Source organism: Colobus angolensis, unplaced genomic scaffold, assembly GCF_000951035.1.
Source record: "Colobus angolensis palliatus isolate OR3802 unplaced genomic scaffold, Cang.pa_1.0 Scaffold119, whole genome shotgun sequence".
Lineage (NCBI taxonomy): Eukaryota > Metazoa > Chordata > Mammalia > Primates > Cercopithecidae > Colobus > Colobus angolensis.
In genome coordinates, this window is record NW_012113030.1 from 6,817,295 (window position 1) to 6,829,255 (window position 11,961).

The 11,961-nt window shown below is 51.2% G+C and overlaps 2 protein-coding genes across 2 annotated transcripts in view; one reads left to right on the forward strand and one right to left on the reverse strand.

Annotated features, from left to right (window-relative positions):
• The window catches only part of CRX (cone-rod homeobox), a 31,398-nt gene extending 26,128 nt beyond the window's left edge, over nucleotides 1–5,270 (reverse strand). The window contains exon 1 of the mRNA XM_011926346.1: nucleotides 3,804–5,270. Within this exon, the coding sequence (XP_011781736.1) occupies nucleotides 3,804–4,005 (202 nt within the window). The 5' untranslated portion in view covers nucleotides 4,006–5,270. The remainder of the gene's footprint in view (nucleotides 1–3,803) is intronic.
• Nucleotides 5,271–6,810: 1,540 nt separating this feature from the next.
• The window catches only part of TPRX1 (tetra-peptide repeat homeobox 1), a 17,088-nt gene continuing 11,937 nt past the window's right edge, over nucleotides 6,811–11,961 (forward strand). The window contains exons 1-2 of the mRNA XM_011926364.1: nucleotides 6,811–6,890; nucleotides 7,320–7,390. Coding sequence (XP_011781754.1) covers nucleotides 6,811–6,890; nucleotides 7,320–7,390 — 151 coding nt within the window. The remainder of the gene's footprint in view (nucleotides 6,891–7,319; nucleotides 7,391–11,961) is intronic.

Consider the following 11,961-nt stretch of genomic DNA (forward strand, 5'->3'; position numbering starts at 1 on the left):
TTTTTTTAGTAGAGATGGGGTTTCTCCATGTTGGCCAGGTTGGTCTCAAACTCCTGACCTCAGGTGATGCGCCCACCTCGGCCTCCCAAAGTGCTGGAATTACAGGCGTGGGCCACCGTGCCTGGCCAGGATCATCCCTTTTTAGGGATAGGGGATAGGAGGCTCCGCAGGAGGAAAGTGTGAGCCGCAGATCAAACAGCTGATAATAATGATTAAAGTGCTGCTTGGACAAGATGTCAGCAGAGAATAATAACAATAAAAATAACATTGAACATCCACTGAAACCTTTCTCTGGGTTTGGCAGCAACCTGAGGCAGCTGGTGACAGAAGAGCCTCCAGTGAAGGCTGGGCGTGGTGGCAGGTACCTGTAATCCCAGCACTCTGGGAGGCTGAGGTGGGAGGATCGCTTGAGCCCAGGAGTTGGAGGCTGCAGTGAGCTATGGTCAAGCCACTGCACTCCAGCCTGGGCGACAGAGCAAGACCCTCTCTCAAAACAAAACAAAACAAAACAAAACAGGCCAGGACTGTGGCTTAGCACTTCGGGAGGCTGAGGTTGATCACTTGAGGTCAGGAGTTCAAGGCCAGCCTGGCCAACGTGGTGAAACCCCGTCTACTAAAAGTACAAAAATTAGCCAGGCGTGGTGTTGTGCGCCTGTTGTCCCAGCTACTGGGGAGGCTGAGGCACAAAAATCTCTTGAACCCGGGAGGCAGAGGCTGCAGTGAGCTGAGATTGCACCACTGCACTCCAGCCTGGGCGACAGAGCAAGACTCCAGCCCAAAAAACAAACAAACAAACAAAAAATCAATCGATCAATCAAAAGAGGACCTGTGTCATGGGGAGGAAATAAAAAAGAATGTCCAGGAAAATTCATCACTCGGCAGACACGACCAGGCTTTATATACAAGATCTCACAACGACAACAATTTCCAGATGCTGGTGTTTTATAATCTCAAAGGGTGGAACAAGGGACATCAGTGTCCCTGCCCTGGAGATCAGCCTGGGAGGCCCAAGGCTGGTTCTCAGAGCTGTGGGGTTCGGCACCCACTGGGTCCCAGGTTCCCACCTGAACAGTCGTTCTCACAGGTGAGGCCTGAAAGCTCACAGCCACCTGGTGGGGCAGACACGCAGATAACTCCATTCTACAGCAGGGGAGACTGAGCCTGGGAGGGAGGGAGGTGCCCACAGGTCAGGTGGCTGAAGACCTTAAGGACTTCCAGGGGGTCCCAGCTTCTCACACCCTGCATGCACCACGGACCTTAGGAACAAGATCTCAGGGAACCATAACCCCATGGAAACTTCCTTTTAGGCGGCTCCTGGTATCATCCCCACTTTACAGAGGAGGAAACTGAGGCTGAGGGAAGTGGAGTCTCCAGTTCTGTCTCACACATCAGCGGCAGAGCCAGGGCTGGGCCGGCACCTGCTCCGGAGCCTGTGCCCTCCTGACCACCAGGCGACATGGCCTCTTAGGACACTCGCCACAGCCCCGTGGAGCTCAGAGGTCCCTTTGTCGGAGGAGGAAACTGAGGCTGAGAGAGGTTTCGTCAATTCCCGAGGTCACACAGGTGATGAGTGGAAGAACCAGGGGTAGAATTTAAATCTCTTTGGCCCCAGAGCCCTGCTCTTCACCCTCAAGTCTACCTGGGGACCCCAGCAACAGAATGAGGCTGGTCTCCGGCCCTACTCCCACTGCAGGCCAGGCCTGCAACACAGGGTTCCCCTGGCTTATCTGGCTGGATCATCGTGACAGCTTCTCATTGTCCCCACTTTGCACAGGAGGCAACCGAGACCCAGAGAGCCCACATGAGGGGTCCAAGGCCACACAGTGAGAAAAGAATAGAGTTTAAACCCAGACTCAGCTGGGCGCGGTGGCTCACGCCTGTAATCCCAACACTTTGGGAGGCCGAGGCGGGTGGATCACCTGAGGTCAGGAGTTCGAGACCAGCCTGGCCAACATGGTAAAACTCTGTCTCTACTAAAAATACAAAAATTAGCCGGGCCTGGTGGTGCATGCCTGTAATCCCAGCTACTTGGGAGGCTGAGGCAGGAGAATCGCTTGAACCTGGGAGGTGGAGGTTGCAGTGAGCCGAGGTCGTGCCACTGTACTCCAACCTGGGCAACAGAGTGAGACTCCATCTCAAAAACAGAAAACAAAAAACAAAAAAACCAGACTCGTGTGGCTTCATGCCAGCCTTTGGGAAGACCCTCCCAGCCCAGCCACGTTCAGGGCCTGCCCTTGTCAGCCACTCCAGCCTCTCTCTGCAGCCTCTGTTGGCACCTCTCTCCAGTGGGGATAAGGAGCTGGGTGGATGCACCCACTGCCGGGCATGAGACCTGGGGGAAGCCGAGACCCATGGCACAGTTAGAGTCTGAGCCAGTCAACTCAGTGATCAACACTGTGATCCCTGGAGCATCCAGAAATTCAAACGCAGTGGGCAGCCTTGAAGTCAGACCTCACTCTGCGGCGATCACAGCCCTCGCTCGGTCCTTTTGGGAAAATCGTATCACACCTCCTCTCTGTGGCAGTCTGTCTACCTGATTCTACCCTCTGCCCTTCATTCATTCATTCATTCATTCATTCCCTCCATATTCAGTGAGCACTCACTGTGTGTCTAGGACTGACCCAGGCACTGGGAATACAGCCGAGAACAAGACAGACAAGGCCCCAGTCCTCCTGACTGGGGCAGACAAGGAACAAAGTGTCAATCAGAGTTTTGCAGGAGACCGGCCGGGCGCAGTGGCTCACGCCCATAATCCCAGCACTCTGGGAGGCTGAGGCGGGCGGATCACTTGAGGTCAGGAGTTGGAGGCCAGCTGGACAACATGGAGAGACCTCATCTCTACTAAAAATACAAAAAATAGCTGGGCCTAGTGGCACATGCCTGTAGTTCCAGCTACTCAAGAGGCTGAGGTGGGAGGACTGCTTGAACCCAGGAGGTGGAGGTTGCAGTGAGTGGAGATCATGGTGCTGCACTCCAGCCTGGGCAACAGAGCATGACTTCATCTCAAAAAAAAAACAGCTTTGCAGAAGATCAAAGAGAGTGACTGTGCTGGAAGCTAAGAGCGCAGGAGTGTGAGGAAGCTCCCAGTCCCGAAGTAGAGCCTGGGCTGAAAGCCGGAGCCTCTGGGTGCATCGAGGCCCCAAGTGATCAATTCACCAGCACAGTGATCCTCAGTCATCACATTTTCAGCTCCCTCGGGCAGGCCCAAGTCCACCCGGAGTCCTTCCTGCTGTAGCCACAGACCTAGGCTCTCTGTGTCTATGTCCGTTCCGTCCCTTGTCTGTCATTCATCCATCCATCTATGCAACACATATTTAGGCAAATCCCAGCCACACGCTGGGGCACTGGGGAGAAATCAATGCTCAGCAAGGGAGGGAGACAGGCCATTTGTGGATCATCACGCAAATGAAAATTTCGGGCAGTGCTAAGAGTTTTAAAGAAAATCCAACAGAACGGTGTGCTGAGAAGTTGCCTTAGAACCACAGTGAGAAGCCCCTAACCCCAGATGCTGTCAGGGCTTGAGGGCGCCCACAAGCCACCCTGAATCCTCCAATGCCCCGAGTGCCATGGGCCAGTCCCTGCTATCTAACCTTACTCCCTCCTGCTGCAATCACATCCCAGCCCTGTTTCCCCAAACACCAGGACGACACCTCTGTTTTGTGTGTGACTATTCAGCAAACGTCACCTGCAGAGCACGGCAAACACAGCCATGAATAAAATAAACCCAACTTCTCCCCTCTCTTTCTTCTCCCCCATTCCCTCTCCCTTCCTCGGTCCCCTCCGCCTCTCCTGCAGACGCTCACCTTCAGAAAGGAGGGACGGGGCTCTCCTGGTGGCCCAGGACCTAGACAGAGCGGCCAGACAGCAGAGGCTGAAGGAAACACGTCCCCTCACATGGGGAGATTTTAAGCCCGGGCTGGGAGTGATGTCATTTGTCATGGCCTGGATCTCGGAGGGTAATCCTGGCCAAAGTGGGGGACTCGACTGGGCACCAGGAGGTGACATTGGCTGAAAGGGGGAGGGGCACCCGTCTGCTTAATCCCCTCCTCTTCCCCCCATGACATCTTGGCAATTAGGGTTGATGGGGAAGGGAGGCCCCAGCTCCTGCTGGTGACCATAAGCCCCTACTCCTCAGGGAAGTCCTTCCTTTGGTCTAACTGGTGTCTCTCCAGCTTCAGCTAGCATCCCAAGAGAGAGGCATCAAAGAGGAAGGAGAGAACTGTCAGAGGGTCCTGAGAGACCATCTGAAAAAAGAGAGGCACGGGGCTTTCGGGATCCCTCTCCTGGGTCCACCTTTCTCTCCACAACAGTTTGTCTGACAGCTAGTTTATCTCTGTACTGCCTCATTGTTCTCGGTTTCTGCCTCAGTTTCCCCTGTTTCTCTTTCTCTGACTTGATCAACTCCTATCTGTGCCCTGTCTGTCTCTGTGTTGTCAGACATGATATTCTCCTCTTTTAGGGGGCAGTGGTGGGGGCGGGGGCTGCTCCCAGCACTGAAAATAGGCCGACATTAGAAAGGGTGTTTCGTTTTCTGTTTTTGGTGGAGTTTGGGGTTTGGGTTTTTTTTTTCTTTTTCTTTTTCTTTTTTTTTTTGAGACAGGGTCCCCATCGCCCAGGCTGGAGTGCAGTGGCATGATCACGGCTCACTGCAGCCTTGACCTCCTGTGCTCAAGGGATCCTCCCTCCTCAGCCTCCCAAGTAGCTGAGACTTTACAGGTACACACCACGATGCCCAGCTAATTTTTTCATTTTCGTAGAGATGGAGTGTCTCTGTGTTGCCCAGGCTGGCCTCAAACTCCTGGCCTCAAGGGATTCTCCCACCTCGGCCTCCCAAAGTGCTGGGATTGCAGGCGTGAGCCACCACACCCGGCACTTGCCATCTCTCTACACACCGTTGGTCTTTGTCTGGTTTCTCTGGACCTCAGTTTCTTTTCCTCTGGGCCTCCGGCTGTGGCATTTCTGCCTGCTTGCCTGAATACCCCTCTTTCATTCTCCATCTGCTCCTCTCCGTCCCTGTCTTTGTTGATAAACCTGCATTACCACCTTGGTCTCTCTTATTCTTTCCCTCTCTTTCTCTGTCTCTCCCTGTCTGTCTCGCTCTCTCTCCCCTCTCCCTCAGCCTCTGTGTCCTTCTGTTCCTGTCTGTCCCTCTCTTTGCTGTCTTTCTGCCTGTCCACCTGTCCCTGTAACTCCAGCCTCGTCTCCGTCGCTCTGTCCTCACTTATCCACCATGCCTCTCTACAGCTCCAATCTCTGTTCCTCCTTCTCTTTTTCCCTGTCTCTCTCTCTCTCTCTCTTTCTCTCTCTCTCTGACTCTTGTTTCCCTTCTCTCTGGATTGCCCTTCATTTTCGTTTTGTTTTGTTTTTATTTTGAGACAGAGTCTCGCTCTGTCACCCAAGCTGGAGCGCATTGGCGCCATCTCGGCTCACTGCAACCTCCGCCTCCCGGGTTCAAGCAATTCTCCTGCCTCAGCCTCCCGAGTAGCTGGGAGGATTTCCTTTCATTTCTGTTCTTCTCCCTATCTTGGTACCTCTGTCGCTCTGTATTTCCGATTTTCCTGGTCTCTGGCCCTCTTTGTGTCTCTCTCCTCTCGTCTGTCTCTCTAGATATTAATATCGCTCCCTGAGCTCCTGGGCCCCACACGGGTCTGTTTCACTTCTCCATGCACCCAAACACGCACGCAAGCACACACAAGCACACCCGCGCACGCGCACACGCACACACACACACACACACACACACGCCCAGTAATCCCTCCTTGTGGCTGGGTCGTGTGTCTCAGCCATAAGGGGCCCTTTCTTTCTCCTCCTCCCTCCCCCAAACCCCCTGCTAGGAGAGATTAAGGCTATAGGCCTGGCTGGGGAATCAGGACAGGTCTCATTAGCTTGAAGAGCCAGGGGTGACAGCAAGAGAGGGAGGGGCCGTCTGACCCTCGGCGACCAGTCCAGAGGCTCCAGATGGGAGAATCCAGTCCTGGAACAGACCCTCTGGCCCTGGAGCAGGGAAGGAAGGTCAGCTGTGCAGGGAGAGGGAAGAGGAAATAACTTCTAGCAGGATAGAGAAGGTGTCAGCAACTCTGAAATCACCTGCTCCTGGGAATCTGGGTACTAGTTGGCTCTTGGATCCAGAGTCCTTCCAGGGGCGAGGGTACAGAGAGGTGGTTTTCAGCTGGTCCTGCACATGGCCCTGGGATCAATTAAGCTGAAATCAAATCCAAGCACTTCCTCTCTGAGCTAGGTCTTCTGAGGCAAGTTGCTTTCCTTCTCACCTCCACCCAGTGGCTCAGGCAGAAATCTGGGCACTCAACCTGGCCCCCAACCCCTTTCTCCTCACCACTCACATCCAATCCATCCATAAGCCCTGCCTTCTCTTCTTTCAGATCATTGTCCTACTGAAACAATATAAAGCACTGCTGGAAGAAATTAAAGGAGACTCAAGTCAATAGTGAGCTATATACCATGTTCATGGATTAGAAGACTCAATATTGTTAAGAGGTCAATTATTCTCAAACTAATCTTTAGATTTACTGCAGTCCCAATCAGAATCTCCTCAGGATTTTTCTGTAGAAATTGATTGTCAAACTGATTCTGAAGTTGCTATGGAAATATAAGTGATCTGGAATAATCAAAGCAGTCTTGGAAAAATAAAACGAGTTGGAGAACTTATGCTACCTGATTTTGAGACTTATTGTAATGCACATGATTGCAGCTGGAAAAAGTGGGGTTAAGGATTAAGAAAATGTGGCACATATACACCATGGAATACTATGCAGGCATTAAAAAGGATGAGTTCATGTCCTTTGCAGGGACATGGATGAAGTTGGAAACCATCATTCTCAGCAAACTATCACAAGGACAGAAAACCAAACACCGCATATTCTCACTCATAGGTGGGAATTGAACAATGAGAACACCTGGATACAGGGTGGGGACCATCACACACATGGGCCTGTCATGGGGTGGGGGGCAGGGGGAGGAATAACATTAGGAGAAATACCTAATGTAAATGACGAGTTAATGGGTGCAGCAAACCAACATGGCACATGTATACTCATGTAACAAACCTGCACATTGTGTACATGTACCCTAAAACTTAAAATAAAATAAAACAAAGTGGGGTTAAATTCTGGGGACAGTCTGAAGACATGTGGAATACTGGAGGATCCTTGGATCAGGTTGTTAATGATTTTCACTCCAGGCTCTACTGCAGGATGGAGGGCTCCTCGTGCCTGCACCCCCTTAGCTCCCTAACACGTTCATCCTGTTTAATCTTTTGCAAAATTCTTATTGACACCTTGTTTCTTGTCTGCCCTTGTCAGGAGGATGGGGCCCTGTCTGTCTTGTTCTCAGCTGTATTCCCAGTACCTAGGACTGTCCCAGACACACAGTAGTAAGTGTGTGTTCAATAAATGTGAAAGAAATGGATGGATGGATGGATGGATGGATGGATGGATGGATGGATGGATGGATGATAGATGGATGGATGGGTGGATGGATGGATGGATGGATGGATGGATGGATGGATGATGGATGGATGATGGATGGATGGATGATGGATGGATGGATGGATGGATGGATGGATGGATGGATGATGGATGGATGATGGATGGGTGGATGGATGGATGGATGGATGGAGGGATGGATGATGGATGGATGGATGGACGGACGGATGGGCAGAACCAGGTAGAGAAACTGGCACAGAGAAATGGTGTGATGTTTTTGCAAAAGGACCAAGGGTCTGTGATTGCTGCGCTGTGAGGTCAGACTGTGGGGCTACCCACTGGTGTTTGAATCTCTGGATGCTTCAGGAATCATATTGTTCCTGAGTTAATTCATTCAGGCTTTAACTGTGCCATGAATCCCGGCTTCTACCAAGTCCCATGCCTGGTAGTGGATGCATCCACCCAGCTCCTTGTCTTCACTGGACAGAGGAGCATACAGAGGCTGCAGAGAGAGGCTGGTGGGGCTGACAAGGGAGGGCCCTGAACGTGGCTGAGCCAGGAGGTTCTTGCCAAGAGCTGGCATGGAGCCACATTAGTTTGGGTTTAAACTCTGTTCTTTTCAAACTGCGTGGCCTTGGGCTTTTCATGTGGGCTCCTGGGCCTCAGTTTCCTGTTCTGCAAAGTGGATACAGTGACAAGCTGTCACAATGAGCCCTGGGAACCCCATGTCCTAGGCCTAGCATGGGGTGGCCTGGGGTGGGAGTGGGAGCAGGGGAGGGAGCTGACCTCATCCAACTTCTAGGAACTCCAGGTAGACTTGAGGGTGAAGAGCGGGGCTCTGGGGCCAAAGAGATTTAAATTCTACCCCTGGTTCTTCCACTCATCACCTGTGTGACCTCGGGAATTGACGAAACCTCTCTCAGCCTCAGTTTCCTCCTCTGACAAAGGGACCTCTGAGCTCCATGGGGCTGTGGCGAGTGTCCTAAGAGGCCATGTCGCCTGGTGGTCAGGAGGGCACAAGCTCTGGGGCAGGTGCTGGCCCAGCCCTGGCTCTGCCACTGATGTGCGAAACAGAACTGGTGACTCCACTTCCCTCAGCCTCAGTTTCCTCCTCTGTAAAGTGGGGATGATACCAGGAGCCGCCTCAAAGGAAGTTTCCATGGGGTTATGGTTCCCTGAGATCTTGTTCCTAAGGTCCGTGGTGCATGCAGGGTGTGAGAAGCTGGGACCCCCTGGAAGTCCTTAAGGTCTTCAGCCACCTGACCTGTGGGCACCTCCCTCCCTCCCAGGCTCAGTCTCCCCTGCTGTAGAATGGAGTTATCTGCGTGTCTGTCCCACCAGGTGGCTGTGAGCTTTCAGGCCTCACCTGTGAGAACGACTGTTCAGGTGGGAACCTGGGACCCAGTGGGTGCCGAACCCCACAGCTCTGAGAACCAGCCTTGGGCCTCCCAGGCTGATCTCCAGGGCAGGGACACTGATGTCCCTTGTTCCACTCTTTGCGATCATAAAACATCAGTGCCTGGATATTCAACCCGGTTGCAGAAGACTTATACAGGCATTTCAAAAGTGAGAATAGCAAAGAATCCACCAGTGTATGACACAGGGCTCAAATTCATTGATCAACAGGGAAATGCAAATGAAAAGCTCATAGTGGTAACTCCACGTCCCACCAGGACAGCTAAAATGGAAGACTGACAATGCCATGTGTTGACAAGGACATGGAGCATTCAGGATTCGCACAGCCTGCTGGGGCAAAGTCCTGTAGTTCCCTTTGAAAAATGGTTTGGCAAGTATTTTTTAAAGTTGAGTATATGGCTCAGTGCCTTCATTCCTTGGTACATCCGCAACAGAAGCTGTCTTGTTTCACCAAAAAGATGAGAACAACAATGTCCCTAGCATCAGCCTCCACAAGAGCCCCACACTGAAAGCTTCGCAAATGACTGTCGATAACAGACTGGATACATTTCTCCTGCTGCATTCATTTAGAACAATCCTGCCCAGAGATAAGTCTGAAACTCCTTGGTCTCAAGATCCCTTTATGTTCTTAAAAGTCATTGAAAAGTTGGGCATGGTGGCTCACAGCTGTAATCCCAGCACTTTGGGAGGCCAAGGCAGGTGAATCACTCAAGCCCAGGAGTTCACGACCTGACTGAGCAACATAGTAGGACTCCATCTCTACAAAAAAAAAAAAATACAAAAAATTACCTGGGGTTGATGGCACATGCCTGTAGTCCCAGCTACTCAAGAGGCTGAGGTGGGAGGATCATTTGGGTCTGGAGGGGCTGAGGCTGCAGGGAGCCATGATTGCACCACTGCACTCCAGCCTGGGTGACAGGGTGAGACCCTGTCTCAAAAAAAAGACAAAAAGAAATCATTGAATACCCAAGGAGCTTTTGTTTGTACCAGTTATATCCATTGCCATTTACCTTAAGAAACATTAAAACTAGCCAGGCACAGAGGCTCACGCCTGTAATCCCAGCACTTAGGGAGGCCAAGGCAGTCGAATCACTTGAGGTCAGAAGTTCGACACCAGCCTGGCCAACTTGGCGAAACCTGTCTCTACTAAAAATGCAAAAATTAGCCGGGTGTGGTGTTGCATGCCTGTTGTCCCAGCTACTCAGGAGGCTGAGGCATGAGAATCACTTGAACTCAGGAGGTGGAGGTTGCAGTGAGCCAAGATCACACCACTGCACTCCAGTCTGGGCAACAGAGCAAGACCCTGTCTCAAAAGAACAAAAAATTAAAACAGAAAGAAACAAAATAATATCTTTATCAATCCATTAAAACAACAAAAATAGGCTGAGCGCAGTGGGTAATGCCTGTAATCCCAGCACTTTGGGAGGTTGAGGCGGGTGGATCACTTGAGGTCAGGAGTTTGAGATCAGCCCAGTCAACATGGTGAAAGCCCATCTCTACTAAAAATACAAAAATTAGCTGGACTCAGTGGCACGTACCTGTAATCCCAGCTACTCGGGAGGCTGAGACAGGAGAATCACTTGAGCCTAGGAGGTGGAGGTTGCAGTGAGCCAAGATCACACCACTGCACTCCAGCCTGGGTAGTGGAGCAAGACTATCAAATACCCATCAATGATAGACTGGATAAAGAAAATGTGGCACATATACATCGTGGAATACTATGCAGCCGTTAAAAAGGATGAGCTCATGTCCTTTGCAGGGACATAGATGAAGCTGGAAACCATCATTCTCAGCAAACTAACACAGGAACAGAAAACCAAACACCGCGTGTTCTCACTCATGAGTGGGAGCTGAACAATGAGAACACATGGACACAGGGAGGGGAACATCACACACCGGGGCCTTTTAGGGGGTGGGGGTCTAGGGGAGGGATAGCATTGGGAGAAATACCTAATGTAGATGACGGGTTGATGGGTGCAGCAAACCACCACGGCACGTGTATATCTATGTAACAAACCTGCATGTTCTGGACATGTATCCCACAACTTAAAGTATAATAAAAAATTAAAAATAAATAAATAAACAAAAAGAAACAAATGATAAGATACATGGGTGAATCTCACAACTATAACACCGAAAAACAGAAGCCAGACATAACAGAGAGTATGCAGGAGAGGGAGAGAGAGAGAGAATACAGTATGATTCTATTTACACAAATTATGAAAACTGGCACGTGGGCACCATGCTATTGGAAGTCAGGATAATGATTGCCATTGGAGGAAGGGAGTGAGTCGAGGGATGAGAAGGGCTTCTGGCTTCTGGAGGGCTGGCCATATTCTCTTTTTTTTTTTTAGACAGGGTCTCGGCCGGGCGCTGTGACTCACGCCTGTAATCCCAGCACTTTGGGAGGCCCAGGCGGGTGGATCACGAGGTCAGGAGATCGAGACCATCCTGGCTAATATAGTGAAACCCCGTCTCTACTAAAAAATACAAAAAAATTAGCCAGGCGTGGCGGTGGGCGCCTGTAGTCCCAGCTACTAGGGAGGCTGAGGCAGGAGAATGGCGTGAACCCGAGAGGTGGAGGTAGCAATGAGCCGAGATCGCGCCACTGCACTCCAGCCAGGACTACAGAACGAGACTCTCTCAAAAAAAAAAACCCATGGTTTGGGAGGCCAAGGCGGGAGGATCATTTGAGGCTATGGATTAGAGACTGAGGCCGGCCTAGGCAACATAGGGAGACCCTATCTCTACAAAATAAAATATATTAGAAGGGGGAGGAGGCCAAAAAAAAATTTTTTTTAATTAAAAAGAAGGTGAGGCGCAATGGTTCACACCTGTAATCCCAGCACTTTGGGAAGCCAAGGTGGCAGGATTGCTTGAGCTCAGGAGTTCAAGACCAGCCTGGCCCACATGGCAAAACCCCGTCTCCACTGAAAATACAAAAAATTAGCTGCATGGTGGTGCGCGCCTATAATCCCAGCTACTCAGGAGGCTGAGGCGTGAGACTCGCTTGAACCCAGGAAGCAGAGGTTGCAGTGAGCCGAGACTGATCACACCACTGCATGCCAGCCTGGGCAACAGAACAAGATCCTGTCTCAAAAAA